The sequence below is a fragment of the Girardinichthys multiradiatus genome, chromosome 18, assembly GCF_021462225.1.
Source record: "Girardinichthys multiradiatus isolate DD_20200921_A chromosome 18, DD_fGirMul_XY1, whole genome shotgun sequence".
Classification (NCBI taxonomy): Eukaryota; Metazoa; Chordata; class Actinopteri; order Cyprinodontiformes; family Goodeidae; genus Girardinichthys; species Girardinichthys multiradiatus.
Window position 1 is genome coordinate 50022585 of NC_061810.1, and position 27582 is coordinate 50050166.

At 41.9% G+C, this 27582-nt stretch overlaps 1 protein-coding gene across 2 annotated transcripts; it reads left to right on the plus strand.

The window, feature by feature from the left end:
• The first annotated feature begins 10331 nt into the window (after positions 1-10331).
• On the plus strand, positions 10332-26200 carry gmnc (geminin coiled-coil domain containing). 2 transcript variants are annotated; one of them, XM_047392241.1, is made up of 5 exons: positions 10332-10617; positions 20501-20605; positions 22451-22530; positions 22714-22830; positions 25149-26200. In XM_047392241.1, the coding sequence occupies exons 2-5, from the start codon at positions 20518-20520 to the stop codon at positions 26070-26072; spliced, it is 1209 nt and encodes a 402-aa protein (XP_047248197.1). In that variant the 5' UTR covers positions 10332-10617; positions 20501-20517; the 3' UTR covers positions 26073-26200. The 2 variants fall into 2 exon arrangements, with proteins under 2 accessions (XP_047248197.1, XP_047248198.1); XM_047392242.1 differs by lacking the exon at positions 10332-10617 and having other exon boundaries at positions 18457-20605.
• The last annotated feature ends 1382 nt before the right edge of the window (positions 26201-27582 follow it).

A 27582-nucleotide genomic window follows, 5' to 3' on the forward strand; every position in this document is an offset into this window, starting at 1 on the left:
TAAAGAAGTAATCTGAGAGTAAAAGATTTTGTAGGCAAGTATTAGTGAGAAACAGGTGCTTTAAAAATCATTCTATGGTGTTATACTACCAACAATATCATGATAAAATGCAAAAGATTCATTTTACAGGGAAATAATTCCATATTTGGCTCAGATTTTGTGCATTCTTGATTTTTCCTCTTTGAGAGAAGTTAAATTTCAGCTCTGTGAAACGACCTTGACAAAGAGATGCAGCTGCCTGAAAACAAAGATAAAACTTCTGCAAACAGCAGAAGCCTGTCTCTGCTGAAAGGTCTGAAAAAAAAAAAAAAATTGTAACTCTACCCTGCATGTGTCAAACTCAAGGTCCGCGGGCCAAAACCGGACCTCAGAAGTTTAGTGATTCTCTAGAAGTTGAGCCTTTTAATATGGTGATTGTGTGCTTGAATGTTATTTTGTCAATCAATAAGCAGTTTTGTCTACATTCTGCCACAATCTGCCTTTTGAAAATGTTTTGAATCTTGCTCTTTATGTCTAAAATAAAAAGATAAATTGGCTAAAGTCTGCAGACACAAAATGAACCTGGATTGAAGCTCTAACTAAATTTATTTAATCTGAGATCTTCTCCAAATGCAACAGTATATGTCAGTCTACATGAGATACTAACAACTTCACCTACTGGTATAATATAAAGATCTGATTGAATATGTGAAACAAATAATGATGAAAGTTTTTCAACAGGTGATGCTCATCCAGGAGGAAGACAGTGTTCCTAGGAAATGCAGCTCATTCATTAACAATCAATTTTTCTCCTATAGGTGGAAGTTTTGCTGACTAATCATAGGCTGGATCTATGAAACATGATGAGCACAGACCAAATGACCAAGGTTCAGACTGACTTATGAACCTCACTGACCTGACAATGATAACATGACACCCAACAGATAACACCTTTAAGGTGGACCCACTAAGACCACCTTATTGATTCTTGGTGAATAAAAAAAAAAGAATTGAAGCGTTCAAAACAGACCTTGTGGAAACAAAAGGGGTTATGAGGAAACAATGTGCATTTTAAGAATAATAGAAGTCAAATTATGTTTTTGCAAATAAAATGACTCTGACAGAGAAATAAGTAAGTAGTGTGTGAATGTGTGTGAATGGGAATGACTGATTTCATTGTAATGCATCTTTGAGGGACTTTAAAAGCGCTAATAAAGGTCTGATGTTCTGATGATCTTTGCCAAACTTATATCTTAATAGAGTTTCCAGAATCTTTTCCGAAAAATCATATAAAGATAGCAAAGGTTCTACCTGTATTAAAAATACTGATAACCATAAGAAAGTTCATAGATCTGTCTTCAATTTTTCCTAATTCTTTTACAAACAGGTTATTTAAACTTTCATGTGGCCAAATGTCTGTGTTTGACTTTCTGTTTTTGTGAAATAAATGTCTGTTTCATGTTATGTAAAAATTAGAGTCCTCAACATTACCATAATAATATTAGGTCAGTTCTCTATGGTAAAACAAAAAGATTTTAACAGATGTTTAGACTTTTTCCAGTCAGGTTCAAAATGATTGAATTAGACTCAAACTTAACATAAGATGAAATGAACCTTAACAGAATTACTGGACTGGACTGAAATAGAGAAAACTTGAGTTAATTGAAACAAACTTTAGTTACTTGAACTAAATACAAAGCTGACTGAAACTGGATGTTGTATCTATAAAACTGGGTAAGATAAACTAAGATTATAAGATATTATATGCCCTTCATTTTTTGTGTTCATCAGTGAGTGAGTTTTTATTTTTATTTTTAATAAGAACTAAACCAAGCATTATTTATAATAATAGCAACTACCAAAAATATTGATCTCATTTTTAAATGTAATAAGGACTTACTTTATAAAATATGATAAAAAAGAATAATAAGAATTTGGAAAAACAGAGGCTTTAAACCTCTGCAGGAACAGCACTGACACTGTCAAAGGTAGATCCTAATACAGGAATCTGGAAGCTCATTCTGGCGTGGATAGTCAAAGTCCATCCAAGGACACATTTAGATGAGGCAGAGGGACAAATACAGGGCTTAGCTGAGAGCAAAGAGAGCAACATGCATCCTGTCCTAGCTGCTGTCCCACCTGAACTGTGGTCCCAATCATCAACTGATGTAGGGCTTATAAAGGGGTTCCCACCATACAAGGTTAAACTAATATCTGAAAAAAGGCAATCAGTCCGTCAATACCCCTTAAAGCCAGAAGCTGAAGAAGGTACTAAGCCAGTAATACAAGATATGTTGAAGTCAGGAATATTAAGAGAAGCACCTGACGCTACATGCAAGGCATATCACACTGACATCGCTATTATTATCACAGCCAAACATAACTCTAAAAAGATGTGCCCTTTAAATCCAAGTACTCTAATACCTACTGCAGAAGATGGAAAACCACATTCTTATAAAGCAAAAGTTGAAGAAGACACAAAACCCAGACAAGACATTTCTCAAACCCTTATACCAGATTAATGTGTTGTGTTTGTAGATGGCTCATCATCTAAAGATGAATATGGAAAGAATAGAGTTGGTTATGCAATAACAACCATCGATAGGATAATAGAAGCTAAATCTCTACCCAATACATGCTCAGCCCAAACAGCAGAATTATATGCTGTAGTAAGAGCATGTGAATTACATGAGGGACAAATACTTACTATATACACAGACAGCCAATACGTTTTCGGATCAGTACATCACCATGCTAAGATTTGGCAAAATAGAGGTTTTAAAACATCATCAGGGACAGAACTAACTCATTTCAACCTATTAAAGAGAAAATATCAGATCTGCTATTTATAGACACAGACGTGCTGAAAGACGCCCAACAGTCAGCACCCAAGACAGAAATAAAGTCCTGGCTAAAGAGAGGAGCACAGAAAAAAGATGACATCTATCAGATAGAAGATAAACCAATCCTCCCAAAAATATTTATACAACACAGCGGCTACAGTGACACATTGGGAAGACCCACGTGTCAAGGGGGGAATATGTCACATCTGGTAAAGCATTAATGCTACACTATAAATATTTCTGACTATGCAAATCATTTTTGCAGATCATGCATAATTTGTTGCAAACACGGGGGAAGAAATATTGCCTAGTTGTAATAGATGAACCTAGTGACACATTTCTTCCCCACATATGGTATCCCACAGGTCATAAGGTCAGATAATGGAACTCATTTTGTAAATAAATTAATAGAACTAAGTTCTAAAGCATTAGGGTTTCAGTTAAAGATTAAGGAAAACAATGGAAGAAACAGGGAGGCCACGGCCCGAATGCCTATCCCTGGTTAATTATGGATGAGAATAACTCCAAATCAAACTGGTCTTACTCCAGTTGCCACCTACTGTACATCATTGTATAACTCCACCCACTATATTCTGAGTCTGAGATCACGTGACACCAAGTTGCTGATATAAATTTGTATTCTCAAAGAAATAGTACATGGCAGACCGTTTTCTCTGCCCTCTGACATGAATGAAATACAGAAAGCACAACAGGAAACTTCATTAGCTGAGTGGATGAATAAAATGTTGCAGACAAAAGAAGAACAAATGTCCAGTGGTCTGCCGATAATCTCTGCTCCTATCCCACAGAACGACCTGAGGCCTGGAGACCTGGTCCTGATTAAGACACTCCACCGGAAGGATTGGAGCACTCCTTGGTGGAAAGGGCCGTTTCAAATACTCCTGACAACGCCCACAGCTCTGAAAATAGCAGAGAGGCCTTCCTGGATCCATAAAAGCCACTGTAAGCCAGTTTTGCCGTTACAGGAGCCAGATCAACCGACGGGGTAAGCAGAAGGAAGTCCGGGTTCAAAGGAGTTGGAGGACCCATAAGGCCCAGTGTCTCAAACCGGTGAAGAAAACAGCTGATCTGCACCCAATTATAAAATGGCTCTCTGTAACTTGTGGACAGGACTGATAAGCCTGAGCTTAATTCTGGTAGCAGGACTCTTTCTCTATCTAAAGCAGGATCCACAGGAGGTGATACCGAACCAGAAGAGATGGACATCAGACGGGACCCATCTCAGAACACTGACGGAAGAACATGACGCACATCCATTCCTACAGAATTTCTGGTATTGTTCATGGTGGCATATGCAACACTGAACTAGGTAGAAATGCACAAAAATGAAGGGGACGATTATGATGACATGTTGTAAATAAATCACATCAAAAGCCTGAGTGTACTCATACATTGTATTTCATAAAATGACCTTACAGCAGAAAATCGAAAGAAGTTGTTGCTTAAGTGAAATGAGAAAAAGTACAATGATGACATAAACAGGGCAGATTTTTAAATTCCTTTATTATGTTTCACTGTTTTCATTAAGTATTATTCTTTTATTTTTATGTTTTCAAGTATCATTCTTTTATTTTTATGATTTCAAGTATTAATCAACATTTAACTTTTAATGGTCGCCGAGGGCGGCGGGGCCGTATGAGTATTTCCCACAAAATATAATCTGTTTACCGTCCGTGGGTTTTCGCTCATACAAAGTATTTTTCTTACTCGTTTTTATATTAAATGTTTTTACTTGTGATAAAAGGAGGGACTGTTGGATGGGTGCAAAAAACTTGTTATCACTCATGTAAAAACTTTGTGTTGCAAGGCACCTGCACTCCGCTTTGTTTTCTGCTCTGGTATGCCTTCCTCCCTGTGTGTGTGAGATCATCGTTATCTCTGTGAGAACCAGCCTCACACACACACACACATATACACTCTGTCTGAACTGTCTGTTGAACTGTGCATATAAATAATGAGATAGGGTGTCAAAACTTTGTAGTTGCACTGCAAAGTGGGCTACCCTTGTCACAAGTAAAACTGACTCTGTATCGTTCTTACCTCTGAGTTGACTAAATAATACCTAACATTTCTGGTCCTGCACCAGAACTGTTTCCTGTCTTGTTAAACAGGCAGATTCTGATGAAGATTAATTTATCCCTCACTGACCCTCACTTTGCTCAGTTTAGCTTGTCCTGTCTTAATTTACCATATCCTATCTTAGCTTACCTTAGCCTAGTTTTAGCTGATCTTGTTTCTGTCTAATATAGCCTAGCCTACCATACCTACCATACCTACCTACCTTAGCTAAATTTGGTTAAATTAATATTTTTATATATCATAGATTACCTTAGCTTATGTTACTGAATCTTATCTTTTATTACCACACCTTATTTGACCTTATCTTGCTTTAATTGACCTTAACTTACCTCAGTTTATCTTTGCTTTGCTAAATTTACCTTAGCTTAGCTTGACCTAGCCAACTTTATCTTAGTTTGATCTATTATTTTACCTTTACCTCCACATAAAGAAAACTGAGCATTAGCCCATGCACCAGCACTGCAAACCTTTTATTTATTTATTTTTATATCTACAAATATAGTTGAACAGTATTAAGCTAATCAGCTGCTATATCACATTCACTTTGCACTGATGAATGAGTGAATCTTTGTCCACAATAACATCCCCTTTGTTAGTAATTCATTGTAAAAAATACTGTTTTAGTTTCTTATCTATCTATCTATCTATCTATCTATCTATCTATCTATCTATCTATCTATCTATCTATCTATCTATCTATCTATCTATCTATCTATCTATCTATCTATCTATCTATCTATAAATATATATATAAATATATATATGATATTCACCAAACCTTCTCATATATCAAGACATTATTTTGTAATTGTAACTAAATGTGTTTCATCATCTAGCTCCTCCGTTAAGGTTTTTATCCTCTTCTTTCAGAAGTTATCGGATCATACTTATTTCATAAAAGCATATAAATCGGCCTCATCAATCTATTCATCAGTGGAACCATAATGAGTCAAAGCTTAAAATACTAAAGATAAGTCCTAAATGTGAGCTGGTGGAGTCCTGTCTTCATGTGGCATCGGTAAATAATTGTTTGGATTGAGGCAGAAATAGGCTTGGAGTTATACTTTTGTCTTATCGGGGAAAAACTTATATTCCCTGCCAGACGATGAATCAAATAATGTTTAAACCTGGATATTAAAGGAACAGTGTGCCACAGCTACCGCCATCTGGTGGACAACCATTTCAAATGCCTTAAACTCACAAATCATTAGCCTCATAGCATAATTGCCTTAATTAGGCAATTATGCTATGAGGCTAATGAACATTTCCTTAAGATCTGCAAGACATACCGAAACTGTGGTAATGGTGGTGTTTTTGTGGTGATGTTCCATCTATTGAATATTTTTCGTCATTATGGTAGTTTGCTGATTTATACACATAAAGATGGGATGTGGTTTCTGGATTTGATTGAGGGTGGTTTGAGGGTCTCAGGTGTTTGGTAGGTTTCTGAAGTGGTTCATGTTTACCTGATTGTGTTGACTGCCTTGTATGGCCGGGTTTGTCCTCTACCTGTGCTGACGTTTAGATCCTGTTTAGCAGCAGATTGTCTGGGCCCGATGAGGTCAGATTTAGATGTGGGTGTAGATGAGCTGGGAGTGGTTGTCGGTGTGGGCGTCCAGTGGCGAGGAGGCTGCTGGCAGTCAGGAAGCCGCCGCTGTTGTCCAACAAATCCCTTCTGCCCAGCCCACTGTCATTAGGTTCCCAGCAGGGAGGAATGGCAGGAAGGGAGGCAGGCGGGGTTTAACATCTGCCCCACTGAACCTAAGTTGGACCACCAGGTAGCCCACCTGTAGCCTTCTGGCTCTGCCCCACTGAGGGGTAATTAGGTATGAACTGCTGCCAGAACCGGAGGCTGTTGGTTTAAATGTCTGACAGCTTTACACCTGACAGCTGACTCCGGCTGTTTGAAGGTTTCCTTTAGAGTCAAGTGATCACACTATTATTAACACTGGTGTCAATGAGTTTTGAACTAAAATAGAAATGGAAAAATAACGGCATGTCAGTCTGTATAAAACAGCCTTTTTGTGTTATGTTTATATTTTCTTTGGTAATATTCATCCATCTTTACATTTCAACCTGCAGCACATTTTTCCTGCTTTGTGATGTCCTATTGTGAGGATTCCCATCACTGAAGATTCCAGGTGTCATTTAATCCCATTCTTCTTGCAAACCTGTCTCACCACACTGTTTCATCTCCAACATTCCCTGCTGGGAACAGATCAGAACTGCAGACCAGTCCAGCAGCTCTACCCTCTTCCTCTACAATATGGTTTTCCATTGACCTGGTAACAAAAAAAAAAGACGTCTCTGGAAAGGATGTGGTCATGAAGGCAGCAGATGTTTATCCAACATCCCTGCTGGATTGTCTTACATTAATGGTGCCATCATAGAAGAAATGAACATTACTGAGGGCATTTATACAAGCCCATACCATGATGCAACCTGATGCCATCACAAAGCCTGGCAGCAGGGACTGGTTGGTGACAACGATCTGGGTCCGTCATTCCAGTTCTTCAAACAAACAGAAATCCAATGAGCGCTCAAAGGACAGGATGAGTGAGAGGAAAAATATTCCACTCATTCCAACTGAAGAACACTTCCTTCATTTCAGATTTATCATCCAATAAATTGTCATAATTTATCACATTTTTACAGAAATGTAGTTTTTAATGAGAGCAGAGAGGAGCCGGAGTCAAAGTTTTTTGTTTGGTGAATAACGATGATATTCTGATGTTTATTCCTGGAGGATTTGTGCCTCTTTATGATATTTGCTTCCTGTTATGTTATTTTGGCTGCAGTTTGTGTTGCAATCTGTAACTTTAAGATCATTTTCAGAATTTCTACTTTCTAAATAAACATAAATATGGTCGTCTACAGCATTTCCAACAATAAAGCTCCTCATAAATAATACTGATATTAAAATTGTTTCAGGAGCGAATGAAACCAGCTGGCTGTTGAATGAGATGCCACAGAGGGTCAGTAATCCTCCAACCTGCTGCCTGCCAGCAGGTCAACTACGGTAGCCTGCATGCTCCATTTTTAATTGGAGGAGGACGTCCCAACCTGTTGCCTGCAGCTCAGAGCTCAGCATGCAACGGAGAAACATGAAAGAGGAGCTGAGGGCCTGACCTGCTGATGGACACTCCTACACACACCCACTGTTACCAACCTTAATGATGATCAATCAGCCAGACGTTAATCAACCTTTGACTTTTCTCCAATTAAAATGACACATTCAAAGTTAAACTCTTTCCTGATTCTTGTTCCACACAGAAAGTTTGGACGGACGGACGAACGGACAGATGGAGGGAGGGAGGGATGGTTTTTTATAAAAGTGGTTGAAAGCTCTCCTCCTCTACCTTTCTATGATCTTTCTTCATGTCTTCACTTGTCTTCCGGCTGTCCTTGTACTCCTCCACCTCATCGGTTTTTCTGTCCCCTCTTTTGTCTTCTGCCAGCCTTCATCTATCTGTTCCTCCTCATCCTCAGTGGTTAATGTGTCACGCCGGTGGTATGTCAGTTTGTGAATTAGGTTCCTAATCGTTGCTGCAGATTAACTGACCTGCTGTCAGATTACAGGTTAACTCACCTGGGGGTGCACTAATTCATAATCTCCCAGACTTTAGAGACTAAGGAAGATTTTTCTCATTTAGGTTAATAAATCTGACTTCTTTTAACAGCAAAACTAATAAAACTTTAGAGCGGGAACGACAGTAATGATGGAAAAAAAATCCCTGAGATGAATCATCCAGCCAAGTTTTCAGCTTCATGCAGCTAAGATCTTACAATGGGTCAAATATGTTTTGAACCCATCAACATTTTCCTCAGTCAATACATTTCCATTATTTCTATTGGCATGAAATTCACACCAGTAATCCACACATACAAAGAAATCAAAGCAAGTTAGTCCATGAATGAAGTTTTGGGTAAAATAACAGAAAATAAATGTTGGACAAACTTCTAGAAATTTATAAAACGCTTTCCTGGTAATGGCAGCATCAATGCGTCTCCTCTATGGAGAAACTAGTTGCCTGCTTTGTTCAGGTCTTTAAATCTTGAAGGTTCTGGGGATCCTCTCCATGCTCGCAGATCTCCAGTTTCTTTCACAGATTTTTTATTCTGGATGTTTTACTTTCCTTCTCTGAAACTAATGAAGAGTCTGTTTGTTTTGGACAATTATCTAGAAATCCAAACCCGTTTCCTCTTCAGATTCTTCGCTGGAATGTACCAGAATATTTCTCCATTCATCCTTCCTTCCATGTGCTGAAGGTGGCCCACACCATGACGTGCCTACCTGCAAACTCCTCATTTGGATGGTGCTTTTGGGTTGATGTGCCATTCTTTTAAAATATGGTGAAAACAATAACATCTAAAGAGCTTTGGCCTCATCTGACCAGAATTTGCTCTCCCAGTATTTCACGGGCTTATCCAGATCTTCTGGAGTCAGAAGTCCTACAGGAGCATCTGTCCATCGCTGGATTATGTTGAAATGATGTTCTCCCCACTTCCTGATTATGATTCTAGTGGAGGTCACTGAAACATTCAGATGTTTAGAAATGCAGCTGTGTTTTGCCACATTAAGACTTTTTTGTGATGATTTCTTGGATTTTACCAAGAATTAGAAACTTTATATAGGCCATCAGTTAATATTAAACCAGCTGATTCTGATTTGTACAGAGCAGCAGGAAGGATTTCTAAATACTGACAGAGCTCTGCTGGTCCCTTGACTTTCTTTGCCTTTTTGCACATAATTTTTTAAAGTTTTCTATACTTATTCAGTTCATCATTCAACTTCATTACACAAAACTTCATTTAGGTACTAATTCGCTCTGAGTTTTTTTTGTTTTTGTGGATTAGTACGGCTGTCGCAACCATCTGGTGTAAGCTGCATGCCAACAGAGTGCCGGAGGCTGTATTATAGATGCAAAACAGAAGTTGTTCTCTTTGTTTTACCAAATCTTATTTGTTCTACCCATGAATCTTTCTAAATCACAGATTATTTCGCCTAACTGGTTCTCTTACACTTTTACAGAATACAGATTGAGCTCAGCGGAGAAATTATGATATAAAAGTTTAAAGTCTGAAATGCAGTACAATAATAAAAGTATCCATCCATTTTCTATACCCGGTTCTTTCTTAGAGGGTCACAGGGGAGCTGGTGCCTGTCTCCAGCCGTCTGCGGGCCGGGAGGCGGGGTACATACGCCGTGAACCGCGCCCGTGAACCACCTGTTTTATCACAGCTTCGCTCTGTGAATGAAACGTCTTCAACATCCTGCGGAGACCTGAAGGGGGCATCAGGAGGAGGAGCAGTACCTGTCCTCAGGTGAGTCTGACTCAACCCACCTTTTCATCTGACAGCTCGAACTAAGGCAGCAGCTCGTGCTGCACGCTGATTGGACTAACCGGTACGTGCACTACTGCATGCAGTCACGCAAACACCTGTTGCTTTGTGTTGGAGGGAATCTCTGCAGCTTTGCCCTCATCGGTGCAGGAAATTCACCCTCTGACCGATTCAGCCAAAGTTTACTCCTGTCCTGTAGTTTCAGGACCAGAACCAGACCCTGGACCTGGACCTGGAGCAGTTGCACGGAGGTTTCCCTCCCTCGCTTCACTTCACGGTGACTGCTGGTCCTGGAGAGCCCGGTGCGCTTTACGCACAGCGCGGAGGAGACGCAGGAACGTTTGAGCGTCCGGTGAGTTCACACTGAATCTAACGGCGGTAAATGCGGCTGCAGACGGTTTCTGTTTGTCTGGTTTATTCTTGACAGAATGAGAGGCTGGGCGTTCAGCTCTTTTTATTTCACCTGTTGATGGAAGAACGGGAGATTCCATAAACTTTGATTTATCAAGCGTTCAGTAAAATGTGAGGAATGCTCTGCTCTGCCACGCAAGCAGACTGGCAGTTCAACCGAACCGCATCCAATAGAAATCAGCTGAAAAGTTAATGATGAATTCAGGTTCTAGACTCTTATGGGTTTCAGAAAGTGGATTTAAAGTCTGGGGTCGTGCACCCAGTGTTTGCCGATTGTCTTCATTTGTCTTCTCTTGTTTAGATTGAACTATTTAATTCTCTGAGCTGAAAAGAAAAAAAAAAAACATTCAGTTTCTTTAATTTCTTCCAACTTAGATGCAGAAAACCCAGCATTTATATGAGACCTTCCTGACTGCTTATTTTGTGCAAACATTTCTAGCGTGGTTTAAAGTTACAGATGATCGTTTGTTAGTCTAGTCCTATTTTCATGGCTGGTTGATAAACTGACATTATTGTGCAGCTGATGCTGTGAAAAATCCCTTTAAATGCAGTAAAATCTTTAGAACTGGAGGTGTCTTGCTCACTGTAGATTCACATTGAATATAAAACCATTTAGCTTGTATCACATTAGAATTATGGAAAGCCAAAAACATCCCCTCCTGTTAAAACTACATTAAACCCAGCACACACAGTATGATTTCAGAAACCATGCAGGTCTTGATCATGTCGCAGTAAGTAAGCGTGGTATGACAATAACTCCGGTCACAGTGCAGGATGGCAGCTGAGAAATCAGGCCATGAATACATGGGCAGCAAGTAGTTGATGCTAATGAGCTTATTGTTAGAATGAAAAGAAGAAGAGGAGGAGGAGGAGGAGAAGGAGACAGTGGTAGAAGCACTGATGGCTGCGCAGAAGAGGACAGGGATTAAAGATCATTGGCAGGAGCCAAACTGCACGATTCTCCCAGAAAATATCAGACAGAGATGTTTGTCGTTTGGTTGTGGGAACTTTAAGTCAGTCGAGGGGTCTGTCACACGACAACAGACGACAGATTCAAACTCATGACTTGAGAATTTCTTTCACAATGAAAGACTTCCCCTGCGATGACCAATAATCATCCAGTTAAACCTGACTTAAAGGTGACCTATTATACTTCCTTTTAAACATTTGGGATAGATCTTTGGTTATACAAAACATGTTAGATACATTTTAGCCTGGACTGCAGGAAATGTGGTTATGTATCCATGCTTCTATGTAGAATGTAACATGTCTTGTAGGTGGTCTGCATCACAAAGCTCTGAATGGCTCTGTCTGAAGCTGACCAGTGGAACATTATACTGCCTTCGCCCGGCCACCTTCTTCACACAGTAAATTAATTAAGTTCTTTCCTTTACGTTGCAACTAACATTATATTTGATCCACCTCTCTAGAGGACATGACCTCTGTAGTTCCTCTCTCTATCTGTAGAGGTCAGTGTTCCAGAAGTTCCACTCGCTACCTGTAGAGGTCAGTGTTCCTGTAGTTCCTCTCTCTATCTGTAGAGGTCAGTGTTCCTGTAGTTTCTCTCTCTCTCTACCTGTAGAGGTCAGTGTTCCAGTAGTTCCTCTCGCTACCTGTAGAGGTCAGTGTTCCTGTAGTTCCTCTCTCTACCTGTAGAGGTCAGTGTTCCAGTAGTTCCTCTCGCTACCTGTAGAGGTCAGTGTTCCTGTAGTTCCTCTCTCTATCTGTAGAGGTCAGTGTTCCAGAAGTTCCACTCGCTACCTGTAGAGGTCAGTGTTCCTGTAGTTCCTCTCTCTATCTGTAGAGGTCAGTGTTCCTGTAGTTTCTCTCTCTCTCTACCTGTAGAGGTCAGTGTTCCAGTAGTTCCTCTCTCTATCTGTAGAGGTCAGTGTTCCTGTAGTTTCTCTCTCTCTCTATCTGTAGATGTCAGTGTTCCAGAAGTTCCACTCGCTACCTGTAGAGGTCAGTGTTCCTGTAGTTCCTCTCTCTATCTGTAGAGGTCAGTGTTCCTGTAGTTTCTCTCTCTCTCTACCTGTAGAGGTCAGTGTTCCAGTAGTTCCTCTCGCTACCTGTAGAGGTCAGTGTTCCTGTAGTTCCTCTCTCTATCTGTAGAGGTCAGTGTTCCTGTAGTTTCTCTCTCTTTCTACCTGTAGAGGTCAGTGTTCCAGTAGTTCCTCTCGCTACCTGTAGAGGTCAGTGTTCCTGTAGTTCCTCCCTCTACTTGTTGAGGTCAGTGTTCCTGTAGTTCTTCCCTCTACCTGTAGAGGTCAGTGTTCCTGTAGTTCTTCTCTCTACCTGTAGAGGTCAGTGTTCCTGTAGTTCCTGTAGAGGTCAGTGTTCCTGTAGTTCCTCTCTCTACCTGTAGAGTTTAGTGTTCCAGTAGTTCCTCCCTCTACCAGTAGAGGTCAGTGTTCCAGTAGTTCCTCCCTCTACCTGTAGAGGTCACTGTTCCTGTAGTTCCTGTAGCGGTCAGTGTTCCTGTAGTTCCTCTCTCTACCTGTAGAGTTCAGTGTTCCAGTAGTTCCTCCCTCTACCTGTAGAGGTCAGTGTTCCAGTAGTTCCTCTCTCTCTCTACCTGTAGAGGTCAGTGTTCCAGTAGTTCCTCTCGCTACCTGTAGAGGTCAGTGTTCCTGTAGTTCCTCTCTCTATCTGTAGAGGTCAGTGTTCCTGTAGTTTCTCTCTCTCTCTACCTGTAGAGGTCAGTGTTCCAGTAGTTCCTCTCGCTACCTGTAGAGGTCAGTGTTCCTGTAGTTCTTCCCTCTACCTGTAGAGGTCAGTGTTCCTGTAGTTCTTCTCTCTACCTGTAGAGGTCAGTGTTCCAGTAGTTCCTCTCGCTACCTGTAGAGGTCAGTGTTCCTGTAGTTCCTCCCTCTACTTGTTGAGGTCAGTGTTCCTGTAGTTCTTCCCTCTACCTGTAGAGGTCAGTGTTCCTGTAGTTCTTCTCTCTACCTGTAGAGGTCAGTGTTCCAGTAGTTCCTGTAGAGGTCAGTGTTCCTGTAGCTCCTCTCTCTACCTGTAGAGGTCAGTGTTCCAGTAGTTCCTCTCACTACCTGTAGAGGTCAGTGTTCCTGTAGTTCTCTTTACCTGTAGAGGTCAGTGTTCCTGTAGTTCCTGTAGAGGTCAGTGTTCCTGTAGTTCCTCTCTCTACCTGTAGAGTTTAGTGTTCCAGTAGTTCCTCTCACTACCTGTAGAGGTCAGTGTTCCTGTAGTTCTCTTTACCTGTAGAGGTCAGTGTTCCTGTAGTTCCTCTCTCTACCTGTAGAGTTTAGTGTTCCAGTAGTTCCTCCCTCTACCTGTAGAGGTCAGTGTTCCAGTAGTTCCTCTCTCTACCTGTAGAGGTCACTGTTCCTGTAGTTCCTGTAGAGGTCAGTATTCCTGTTGTTCCTCTCTCTACCTGTAGAGGTCAGTGTTCCTGTAGTTCCTCTTGCTACCTGTAGAGGTCAGTGTTCCTGTAGTTCCTCTCGCTACCTGTAGAGGTCAGTGTTCCTGTAGTTCCTCTTTCTACCTGTAGAGGTCAGTGTTCCTGTAGTTCCTCTCTCTACCTGTAGAGGTTAGTGTTCCAGAAGTTTCTCTCTCTACCTGTAAAGGTCAGTGTTCCTGTAGTTCTTCCCTCTACCTGTAGAGGTCAAGTTCCTCTCTCTACCTGTAGAGGTCAGTGTTCCTGTAGTTCCTCTCTTTAACCTGTAGAGGTCAGTGTTCCAGAAGTTTCTCTCTCTACCTGTAGAGGTCAGTGTTCCTGTAGTTCCTCTCTCTACCTGTAGAGGTCAGTGTTCCAGAAGTTTCTCTCTCTACCTGTAAAGGTCAGTGTTCCTGTAGTTCCTCCCTCTACCTGTAGAGGTCAGTGTTCCTGTAGTTCCTCTCTCTACCTGTAGAGGTCAGTGTTCCTGTAGTTCCTCTCTCTACCTGTAGAGGTCAGTGTTCCAGTAGTTTCTCTCTCTCTCTAACTGTAGAGGTCAGTGTTCCAGTATTTCCTCTCGCTACCTGTAGAGGTCAGTGTTCCTGTAGTTCCTCTTTCTACCTGTAGAGGTCAGTGTTCCTGTAGTTCCTCTCTCTACCTGAAGAGGTCAGTGTTCCAGAAGTTTCTCTCTCTACCTGTAGAGGTCAGTGTTCCAGTAGTTTCTCTCATTCTCTAACTGTAGAGGTCAGTGTTCCAGTATTTCCTCTCGCTACCTGTAGAGGTCAGTGTTCCTGTAGTTCCTCTCTCTACCTGTAGAGGTCAGTATTCCAGTAGTTCCTCTCTCTACCTGTAGAGGTCAGTGTTCCAGAAGTTCCTCTCGCTACCTGTAGAGGTCAGTGTTCCTGTAGTTCTCTTTACCTGTAGAGGTCAGTGTTCCTGTAGTTCCTCTCTCTACCTGTAGAGGTCAGTGTTCCTGTAGTTTCTCTCTCTCTCTGCCTGTAGAGGTCAGTGTTCCTGTAGTTCCTCTTGCTACCTGTAGAGGTCAGTGTTCCTGTAGTTCTCTTTACCTGTAGAGGTCAGTGTTCCAGTAGTTCCTCTCGCTACCTGTAGAGGTCAGTGTTCCTGTAGTTCCTCTCTCTATCTGTAGAGGTCAGTGTTCCTGTAGTTTCTCTCTCTCTCTACCTGTAGAGGTCAGTGTTCCAGTAGTTCCTCTCGCTACCTGTAGAGGTCAGTGTTCCTGTAGTTTCTCTCTCTCTCTATCTGTAGATGTCAGTGTTCCAGAAGTTCCACTCGCTACCTGTAGAGGTCAGTGTTCCTGTAGTTCCTCTCTCTATCTGTAGAGGTCAGTGTTCCTGTAGTTCCTCTCTCTATCTGTACAGGTCAGTTTTCCTGTAGTTCCTCTCCCTACCTGTAGAGGTCAGTGTTCCAGTAGTTCCTCTCTCTACCTGTAGAGGTCACTGTTCCTGTAGTTCCTCTCGCTACCTGTAGAGGTCAGTGTTCCTGTAGTTCCTCCCTCTACTTGTTGAGGTCAGAGTTCCTGTTGTTCCTCTACTTGTTGAGGTCAGTGTTCCTGTTGTTCCTCTCTCTACCTGTAGAGGTCAGTGTTCCAGAAGTTTCTCTCTCTACCTGTAAAGGTCAGTGTTCCTGTAGTTCCTCCCTCTACTTGTTGAGGTCAGTGTTCCTGTTGTTCCTCTCTCTACCTGTAGAGGTCAGTGTTCCAGAAGTTTCTCTCTCTACCTGTAAAGGTCAGTGTTCCTGTAGTTCCTCCCTCTACCTGTAGAGGTCAGTGTTCCTGTAGTTCCTCTCTCTACCTGTAGAGGTCAGTGTTCCAGTAGTTGCTCTCTCTACCTGTAGAGGTCAGTGTTCCTGTAGTTCCTCTTTCTACGTGTAGAGGTCAGTGTTCCTGTAGTTCCTCCCTCTACCTGTAATGGTCAGTGTTCCTGTAGTTCCTCCCTCTATCTGTAGAGGTCAGTGTTCCTGTAGTTCTCTCTACCTGTAGAGGTCAGTGTTCCTGTAGTTCCTCTTTCTACGTGTAGAGGTCAGTGTTCCTGTAGTTCCTCCCTCTACCTGTAATGGTCAGTGTTCCTGTAGTTCCTCCCTCTATCTGTAGAGGTCAGTGTTCCTGTAGTTCCTCTTTCTACCTGTAGAGGTCAGTGTTCCTGTAGTTCCTCCCTCTACCTGTAGAGGTCAGTGTTCCTGTTGTTCCTCTCTCTACCTGTAGAGGTCAGTGTTCCAGTAGTTGCTCTCTCTACCTGTAGAGGTCAGTGTTCCTGTAGTTCCTCCCTCTACCTGTAGAGGTCAGTGTTCCTGTAGTTCCTCTTTCTACGTGTAGAGGTCAGTGTTCCTGTAGTTCCTCCCTCTACCTGTAATGGTCAGTGTTCCTGTAGTTCCTCCCTCTATCTGTAGAGGTCACTGTTCCTGTAGTTCTCTCTACCTGTAGAGGTCAGTGTTCCTGTAGTTCCTCTTTCTACGTGTAGAGGTCAGTGTTCCTGTAGTTCCTCCCTCTACCTGTAATGGTCAGTGTTCCTGTAGTTCCTCCCTCTATCTGTAGAGGTCAGTGTTCCTGTAGTTCCTCTTTCTACCTGTAGAGGTCAGTGTTCCTGTAGTTCCTCCCTCTACCTGTAGAGGTCAGTGTTCCTGTTGTTCCTCTCTCTACCTGTAGAGGTCAGTGTTCCTGTAGTTCCTCCCTCTACCTGTAGAGGTCAGTGTTCCTGTAGTTCCTCTCTCTACCTGTAGAGGTCAGTGTTCCTGTAGTTCCTCTTTCTACCTGTAGAGGTCAGTGTTCCTGTAGTTCCTCCCTCTACCTGTAATGGTCAGTGTTCCTGTAGTTTCTTCCTCTACCTGTAGAGGTCAGTGTTCCTGTAGTTCCTCTCTCTACCTGTAGAGGTCAGTGTTCTTGTAGTTCCTCTTTCTTCCTGTAGAGGTCAGTGTTCCTGTAGTTCTCTCTACCTGTAGAGGTCAGTGTTCCTGTAGTTCCTGTAGAGGTCAGTGTTCCTGTAGTTCCTCTCTCTACCTGTAGAGGTCAGTGTTCCTGTAGTTCCTCTCTCTACCTGTAGAGGTCAGTGTTCTTGTAGTTCCTCTTTCTTCCTGTAGAAGTCAGTGTTCCTGTAGTTCTCTCTACCTGTAGAGGTCAGTGTTCCTGTAGTTCCTGTAGAGGTCAGTGTTCCTGTAGTTCCTCTCTCTACCTGTAGAGGTCAGTGTTCCTGTAGTTCCTCTCGCTACCTGTAGAGGTCAGTGTTCCTGTAGTTCTCTCTACCTGTAGAGTTCAGTGTTCCTGTTGTTCCTCTCTCTACCTGTAGAGGTCAGTGTTCCTGTAGTTCCTCTCTCTACCTGTAGAGGTCAGTGTTCTTGTAGTTCCTCTTTCTACCTGTAGAGGTCAGTGTTCCTGTAGTTCTCTCTAACTGTAGAGGTAAGTGTACCTGTTGTTCTCTCTACCTGTAGAGGTCAGTGTTCCTGTAGTTCGTCTCTCTACCTGTAGAGGTCAGTGTTCCTGTAGTTCTCTCTACCTGTAGTGGTAAGTGTTCCTGTAGTTCTCTCTACCTGTAGAGGTCAGTGTTCCTGTAGTTCGTTTTTCTACCTGTAGAGGTCAGTGTTCCTGTAGTTCCTCTTTCTACCTGTAGAGGTCAGTGTTCCTGTAGTTCTCTCTACCTGTAGAGGTCAGTGTTCCTGTAGTTCTCTCTACCTGTAGAGGTCAGTGTTCCTGTAGTTCCTCTCTCTACCTGTAGAGGTCAGTGTTCCTGTAGTTCCTCTTTCTACCTGTAGAGGTCAGTGTTCCTGTAGTTCCTGTAGAGGTCAGTGTTCCTGTAGTTCCTCTCTCTACCTGTAGAGGTCATTGTTCCTGTAGTTCCTCTTTCTACCTGTAGAGGTCAGTGTTCCTGTAGTTCCTCTCTCTACCTGTAGAGGTCAGTGTTCCTGTAGTTCCTCTCTCTATCTGTAGAGGTCAGTGTTCCAGTAGTTCCTGTAGAGGTCAGTGTTCCTGTAGTTCCTCTTTCTACCTGTAGAGGTCAGTGTTCCTGTAGTTCCTTTTTCTACCTCTAGAGGTCAGTGTTCCTGTAGTTCCTCTCTCTACCTGTAGAGGTCAGTTTTCCTGTAGTTCCTCTCTCTACCTGTAGAGGTCAGTGTTCCTGTAGTTCTTCTTTCTACCTGTAGAGGTCAGTGTTCCAGTAGTTCCTGTAGAGGTCAGTGTTCCTGTAGTTCCTCTCTCTACCTGTAGAGGTCAGTTTTCCTGTAGTTCCTCTCTCTACCTGTAGAGGTCAGTGTTCCTGTAGTTCTTCTTTCTACCTGTAGAGGTCAGTGTTCCAGTAGTTCCTGTAGAGGTCAGTGTTCCTGTAGTTCCTCTCTCTACCTGTAGAGGTCAGTGTTCCTGTAGTTCTTCTTTCTACCTGTAGAGGTCAGTGTTCCTGTAGTTCTCTGTATCTGTAGCAATAAGAACTGGAGCAGCTGTGTGGCCGTTGTTCTACGTTCCCTTGCGTACATATCAGGAAGTGATGAGTGAATGAAGTCAAGTGGAAAAGACGTAGCACTAGCACATTTATGCATGTGCAAACAGAAACACATCAGCTCGCCATTGAATTCATTTTATAAAACAGATGTGAAAGTAATTATGTCGATCTTGAATTATGAACACGTACAGAACGACGTCATGTGAAATGGCAATAACGACTTCGCTGGCAGAATTGATGCGTTTGCATCCATTCTGTAATATCGCTCATGTGACGTCATCACTGCTCATGTTCAGTGTCGTGCAGCAAAATATGACTGCAATATTTTAATCTGTATTTTGGATATCTTGCTATTTAGATTATACTCTCGTTATACAAATGCAATACAACAATAAAACCAAAGAAGAATATAATCATATACAAATATAAAAGCGAAAAATGCCCTGCCAGATGGTACAGATCTTTTTTATAATAACCTTTCATAATAAACTCCGGGGGCCATATTCACAAAGAATAGTGTATTAAGCAGAGGAGGTGGCGACAATAGAGAGAGCTGTTTGGCTGATCCACTAAAATAAACGAACGCAAACTTCCTTAGCAATCATACAATTATTAGAAGATAAACTTTATCATCGCCATAGAGAAAGATTAATTTTAGCGGCTGCGCAGGTAGAAGGAGCATCTATAGTAACGTTATGTCATTGAGGATAAATAATAGAAAAATTATTGAATAATCATGTAAAAAAGAAGAAAATTTTAAAACAATATCAGCGGAGGAATTTCAGTAGTGTTACAGATTGAAATGATCATTTTAGAAGAACTGGGAAAAGCAGTGTATTTATATATATAAATACACACAAGCTAAGTACAAAAAGCCTACAAGCCTACATAGACAGATGTAAAAGAGGTGAAATTTGCTGCATTGTTCATGATGTCAGTATCCATAACCTTAATGGTTATCTAGAAATTCGCTGATGTGATGCCATCTCCTTTCTGCGGCACGTATAGCAGAGAAACAGACGCATCTGCTTGGAAATGCGCCTAAAGGCTGTACATGCCGCATTTTTCATTTCTGTCCCAGTGTCCCACAAATCGAAACAAAGTCTTTTGACTGGGTCAAAATCAGTGAAAGTGAAAAAAAAAAAAACAATTCAACAGGCGCTTTTCTTAAATGTAAAGAAAGCAGAGCTGCAGTCATTGTCACAGAGCCACGCCAACTGTCGATAAATGCAAAGCAGCGCCCCACATTATGACCAACCTGTGCACAATGATCTTAAAATAATAATTAATAATAATAATTTAGACTTTATTGATCTCACAATGGAGAGATTATCCTCTGCATTTAACCCATCCCTTAGGGAGCCAGACTGAAAAAGATGGAGCGAAAAAAGTAAGTATTAAACAGGGCAAATCAATGAACGAATCAACATTTGTGCAAACAACACGCTCACACTGTTGGACCTCCCACTTACACCCTGCAGTTATACCCTTCTCACCTGTAGAAGTCAGGTTATGTAGTTCCTATGTCTACCTGTAGAGGTCAGTGTTCTTGTAATTTAGCTTTCTGCCTGTAGAGGGTAGTGTTTCTCTTGTCCCTTCAAGTGACCCTATAGCCTCTGCTTAGAAAGCATGGGGGACTGAACTATTGACCTATTAGAAAATGTCCTTTAGTTTATCTACGTAAATCCAGAATGTCCTCATATAGAAGAAGTTTGCACCGCTTCCCTCTGATATTTAAGCTCCCTGGCTCTTTGCAGGGATCTCTTCTCTAACTCTTCTTTTCATCATCACCTCATGGCCAAAAGTCTTTGGCAGGGACTTTGGCTCAGTATACAACTTACAAGCTACCTGCTATACAACTGCGCTAGACAGGAAGTACAGGCTCAGAATAAAAACCAGAAGTCAACAACCTCATTACAGAAACACCAAAAAAATAAAACGCATTTAAATTTGCTGTAATAAAATACACTTCTGGTTATTTACAGACATTATTGGTGTTTCCATGGAAACACTGGCCTCTCTGTGGGAACATGACCCCACGGACCTCTGTGACCTCAATGAACCCAGAAACATGCTGTCGCCTGTGTGGGGTGAGTCAGACCAGACGAACTTTGAATATTTAGTGTTCTGGACCTGAACCACTGACCCATCTGTAATTCGGCCAGTTACAGTCTAGTGTAACCAGGTTTTTACTCCGCTGACTGGTGTATGCTCCTCATGGCAAAAATAAATGTCACATTCAGCACAGGGGGATTCTCTGCACCAGCAGCAGAGTTGTTCCACATCACCAATCTGTTTGATTCACTTCCAAGTAAAAAGTAAAGGTCTGGAAAGATGAGATTAAGATTCATGCTTTAATTTACTTTGGAGTTCTGATCCAACCTGGATTCTCCTAGTTGTAGTCCCTCTTCTGACCACAAGAGGTTGCTGCTGAGAAGTCCAGATCTGCTATTAAAGTCCTCAAAATGCATCAGTTGAGCCTTAATAAAGTGTTTTTACATATAATATATGGCAAATGTATCTTCCTTTGGAAGAAAAGTAATGAAAATCACAACTATTGGTCACTAAATGTTCTAAGGTTAGGGTTATAGGTTATAGTGAAATGTCAAATTTACTGAAAAAGAAGATGATAATTCAATTCAATTCAGTTTTATTTATATAGCGCCAATTCACAACACATGTCGTCTCAAGGCCCTTCACAACAGTCAGGTTCATACATTCCAATTAATCGTAACCATTGAACAGTTCAGTCAGATTCAGTTATTTATTCAAATTGGATAAAAAGTTTTTCTATCTAAGGAAACCCAGCAGATTGCATCCAGTCAGTGACTTGCAGCATTCACTCCTCCTGGATAAGCATGTAGAGACAGTGGACAGTCACTGGTGTTGACTTTGCAGCAATCCCTCATACTGAGCATGCATGTAGCGACAGTGGAGAGGAAAAACTCCCTTTTAACAGGAAGAAACTTCCAGCAGAACCAGAACCAGGCTCAGTATGAGCAGCCCTCTGCCACGACCGACTGGGGGTTTGAGAGAACAGAGCAGAGACACAAAGAGAACAAAGAAGCACTGATCCAGGAGAACTTTCTATGGGAAGGAAAAGTAAATGTTAATGGATGTAGCTCCTTTAGTCGTTTCATCTAGAAAGAAAGAACAGATAAACTCTGAGCCAGTTTTCAAGGTTAGAGTCTGAAAGAGAGAACATAGAGTTAGTCACAGTAGAAGCTCAGTCAATCGGCATGTCTAGGAGAGAGAAAGGGTTAAACACTGAAAGACAGGGCTATGTGGATCATCTGTAGAAGGTGAGCATTAAGTTGTTGCCAGCAGAAGCTCGGACGATGCCCCTCTCCAGAAAGGTGTCACAGGTAGACACAGAGTCAGGCCAGGTGTAGCTTCTAGGAAGAGAAAAGAGAGAACAAAGTTAAAAGATGAAATAACAGCAAATAATGGAGAATTGGAGAGTAGTATGAGAATGTAGCGAAGAGGGTGAAAGTGGTCATTATGTCCTCCAGCAGCCTAAGCCTATAGCAGCATAACTACAGAGATAGATCAGGATAAACTAAGCCACTCTAACTATAAGCTTTATCAAAAAGGAAAGTTTTAAGCCTAGCCTTAAAAGTAGACAGTTTGTCCATCTAGAGCCCACTGATGGTCATTGTTATACTAAAAACCACAAGGATTGGGATACCTCTCTCTGTCAGATTGATTATAACTATTGGAATAAAATTTTAAACGTTTTAATAAATTTTTCAGGAAATGTGAAATTTTGTAGTTCAGTCAAACCCACATGGCCATACTATTAAAACCTGCAGACTAAAGGTTTTGTTTGACCATGTATTTGTTTGTGAATGATGTTAATCTATATTTTTCCAATTTTATGAGCAACCACGGCTATGTTTTTGATGATCACGTCATTTCCTGTGTCCTTCTGTCAGAATCAAAGTGTGTTTTTACTCCCCCTGCTGGTCTGATGTGGACACAGCAGCTCTCACCTCACCTCCAGAGGAACAAACAGGTAACAACACCTGCCTTTTTACCCAGAGCCTGAATACCTCCAGTTAAACCAGAAAGCAGATCTGAAATCGTCTGCTTCGTTCATCATTAAATGAACTCTGTGTTTGCAGATCATGTAGGATCTGAACCTGGATCTGAAGCAGTTTTTAGTTCTTGCCCCTCATGTTGTTTTACTTGCTTCCAGCTGCAGGACACTCTGCTACAGAGGGAGGAGGAGCTGGCCAGGCTGCAGGAAGAGAACAATAAACTCAGAGGATTCCTCAGTTCCTCTTTTGTGAGGAACCTGCAGGAAAAAGCTAAGGTGGGTGCACCATCAAAACCAGCAGCCGGAGTGGACTGAACTTCCATATCAAATCGGGTATCGAGGGAAAACATGAAATATGTTGAGAGAATTATGGAGGTTTGGATGTCCAGATGTGTTTTGCAGATCTGGAGAAGGATGGTTACCATGTCTCCTGAGGCATGTTGTGCTAAGTTCTGCAGGACTTTGGGGTACATAGGTCGCTTTTAATGGCTCTATGGTCCACGTATTCCCAAAGCAAGAGCCGTGTTTCTGTTCTCGGCACACAGCCATGCTTGTTTTCAGTACCGATTGGTTTCCACCTCGGATACCTCCTAGTTATTAATTCTGTGGGTGGTGTTCATGGAAAGGATATCTGGGTGGACAGGAGATTTAATGGTTGGGGAACCCCAGGGTCTCATATTTGCTTTTTGTAGATGATGAGGTTCTATTCACATCTTCTATACTAGAGTGGTTGGTTGCTGAGAGTTAAGTTGAGAATCAGCTAAGTTGGAGGTCAAAGTTCATAACTGTAAAAAGGCAGTTTTTGATCTTTGTCTGTCCTGAGTGATGGCAGGATGGAGCAGGAGATGTGTTGACTGACTGGTGCCTCATCTGCGGTAATGTGTGTTTTAGCTGTTATCTGTCCTTTTGAAGAATGAGCTAATATCAAAACCAAAGCTCTCAATTTACTGTTCCCTCTACGATCTGACCCTCGCCTATGATGGTAAGTGATGGATGATGGCATAAAGAGGTCCTAGATACTAGCAGCTCACATGAGCTACCTTCATAGGTTCCATTGATGTCAGGGTTTCCCTCATGGACCTGCGATCCAATCTTGGATTAAGGGAAAACGGCCACTGTAAGGAAAATCAAACACATCTGTGACGGTTGTACATATACAAAGTTTGGATAGTTTTGGATGCTCTCATCTTCTGGACTTTTTCTCCACTCAAGTTAGTGAATCTGCAACATTTTAAGGGAACACAGGTTCTGTTCACACCTGTGCTAAATGGCTGGAAAGTAACTGCTTTCTATGACACGAGTAATGCATTTAGGCAGGGAATAGGGAAGCGTTTTCCCAATCCTAATCGATGTTGCCCATCTTCCAGCAGGTTTTAGATGTTTACTGAATAATTTAATTACCTCCTAGAATACCACCAAGTTTAGATAAAGACTTTTAATTAACCACCAATTAAAACCAGGTTTGTTATAGCAGGAAAACATTTAAAGCATGCAGGACCTGCAGGATCCTGGGGTGTCTCCACTGGGAAGCACTGGCATTGAGGATTTGCACCTGCATTTAAATTCTGGTTGATAATTCAGAGCACCATATTGGTTAACAGCAAATCCACACAACATGGCATGATACACTACATTAAGTGTTTTCAGTGTAATATCCAGCCCACCTGATGGAGACCCAGAGGAGCCCTCAGAACCTTGTGCTAAAAGGAAACACTGAGGGATGGAGAAAGGTGTATTCATCTGGAAGACAAGACAGGCTGTGACTTTGAATTGGAAAGCAGTGGAGTGACCTGCTTCCTAGAGATCACCTTGTGTGAGCACCAGGGGACAGGAGGCATTGCCTCAGCAGGTCCCTCCAGTGGCCTCGTAGAGAAGATCTCGCTGTTATGGATGGTGAGTTTCTCTAGGTTCAGGAACCTTTGTTACCACTTTTACTTCCTCTGGATGATCAAGATAGATCATCTTTTTTGTGTGGCTGTGCCAGACCTTGTCAGAGCAAATTTTAGGACCTCAGTGAACCTTCTGGTCTGTGACAGTAGGATGAACAGATGTTTGTCAGAAGGACCTGGCAAACCACAGAATGTCTCTCATCTTTACAGTTTTCACCTTTTTCCCACTTTATTCATGGATTTTGAATTTTAACATGTATATCATTATGAGGACATAAGAAACTGCTACGTAACACATCCAATTTTCACTTGTCATCCTAGAACTAACCTCCAAATAGGCGACACAGCAAAACTGCATGTCCCCTAAACTTGGTAATAGATTGCATGTCTATCTAGGAAGAACGTGTAGAACAAGAAGTACTTTAACATTCGTGTAGAAATCTTGGAGATTCCCTTCCACTGAATCTCTAGAAAAATGTCAATAATGAGATATGGACCCTGGAAGGATAAAGGTAAACATCTAATAAACATATTTTATTTGTATTGGTTGATAAAATATGTCTGATTTCCTGGACCTGCTTCATTCACCCTCAGACATTTCTTACTGTCTGGATCCACGAATAACAACACATTATGGGTTAAAAGCAGAATGAGCCGCTACTCCATCTTAGTCTAAATCTGTCGCTCATTTATCCTCCATCACAGAAACTAACTGCAGACAGCAGGAGGAAGCTGAAGAGAAACCTGATGAACTTTGATCATGAACCATCCAAGATCTCCAGTCATCCGTTCTCCAAACAGATCACCAAGAGAGTCTGCGGAAACCTGACTGCTGAGTTCTGCTCCGATTCTTCTCATAAGTTGGCCTGTTCAGAACCAAACCTTGATCTTTGGGTCCTGCGAACGTTAGGCCTGAAGGACCGAAACACCATCGACATGTCCAGTGAGTCATCCTCTGAGTACAGCTTTAGAGATCTGGTCTGTGACAATGACATCACCCCGTCGCTGGCTGCTGGCTCCTCTTTCAGCTCACCAACCACCATGTCCACAGTGTCTTCTGTCCACAGCTACTGCCAAACTCCCACAGGGGAGATGGACTATAGATCCTCTGATTGTGGCTATCCTGCCACATCAAGTGAAATCTGCTCAGGATCTCCAGGAAACGTCACTGCCACTGTGCTGACTAAGCATCATGAGTCCTCTGAAGCTCTGAGCAGGAGCTGTGCTGAATCTTCCCCTCTACCGTCTGACAGACCTGAGACCTGCTCCATCCATGGAGTCCAATCACTGGAGACAAGCTCTAAAATCTTGTCGTCCAACTGGTATCCACATCCAGAATACTGGACTCCATCCGAACAAGACTTTTTCTCTTCCAGGCCATCTCCCAGCTCTGTACTGAACACATATCAGGCACCCTCTAGTGGCTGCAGCCCTACAAGTCAGTCAGCAGCATCTCAACCCCCTGAATCATGGCAGTCGCATCACAAACCGACTAATTTGGCTTTCAGCATGTCCCTCCGCCCGTCCAGCAGCGTGAAGACCCACAGCTTCCCCCAGGGACAGGCCTTCATCAGGAAGGACACAGGAGGCCGGTGGAACTTCACGTGGGTTCCTCGACAGGAACCGTAGCTAACCTAAAGGTTTCCCATCAAAAGGACTAGAAATGCTCCAGTTTGAACCTGTTGTATTCCTACCTGCGACATGAGGGAAATAACATTGATATCTCCTGGTGACTGAAATAAACAAAGTAGAGTATATCCTGCTTATTTATCAAGGCGAAATTGGTAAACTCTCACTGTGGAAAGAAGCCAAATAAAGGTCCAAAAAGACCTTGAGACCTTGATATGACACCTGAGAGCCGGGAATGTTGAAATTAACAGGAACAACTCATAACATCCACTCATAACAACATAAAATAATTAAAAGTAACACTAATCAGCCTAACTGTGTCCCCCAAGAGGGATGTTTACATGTAAAACCTGTAGTCAGATAAAAACCAACTTATGATCTGTTTTTAACATTTAAACTGAACAAAACTGCCTGAGATTGGTCCTAATGTTGAGGTGCTTATTTATTTTACTTTGTTAAACTGCCACTTGAAAATAGCGGTAATGCCAGTTTGTGTCTTCATAAACCAATGAGCCAAAACATAATGACCACCAGCAGATAGAGAACAAGGTTAACCATCTACAGGAACCAAAGAATAGAAACCTGCGGAGATTCATGAAGCATTAAACCCAAAACAGTTCATGTTTTGTCTCATCAGCTTAATTTCATCTCTAAATATCAAACCATTCCTGCAGTGTCATGAACATTATTTATGTGCAGTTCTTCCTAATTAGTACTGTTACCATTCATTGTCCCTCTGGACAGGCCAGTCCACCAGCTGTACTCTTCTCTTCCTCGGCCCTGCCTTTGGAAGGTGGTTCTCCATCATCTTGAGGAAAAATGCATGGACATCACTTTACATGATGTGGTCCTGAAGGCAGTAGATGTTGTTCTAAAATCCCTGATGGAGTTTTCTGTCTTAATGTTGCCATCACAGAAATGGAAATCACAAGTGAGGTTAGTTGATGAGGTCAACGTCATGATTTTTAACATGCGACTTTAGAAATGGCTCCAGGCTGTCCAGGTCAGAATGAGAAGCACTGTGATTACCCCTTGGTCCAGACTTCTGTCTTGTTATTATTGAAATTGAGGAAATTTGAGGCGATCCAAGCTTTGACTTTAGTGAGGTGCTGAAACAATGGTTTTGATAAAGCAGAAGTTACCCTTCTACAGGTCCTTCTCAAAATATTAGCATATTGTGATGAAGTTCATTATTTTCCATAATGTCATGATGAAAATTTAACATTCATATATTTTAGATTCATTGCACACTAACTGAAATATTTCAGGTCTTTTATTGTCTTAATACGAATGATTGTGGCATACAGCTCATGAAAACCCAAAATTCCTATCTCTCAAAATTAGCATATTTCATCCGACCAATAAAAGAAAAGTGTTTTTAATACAAAAAACGTCAACCTTCAAATAATCATGTACAGTTATGCACTCAATACTTGGTCGGGAATCCTTTGGCAGAAATGACTGCTTCAATGCGGCGTGGCATGGAGGCAATCAGCCTGTGGCACTGCTG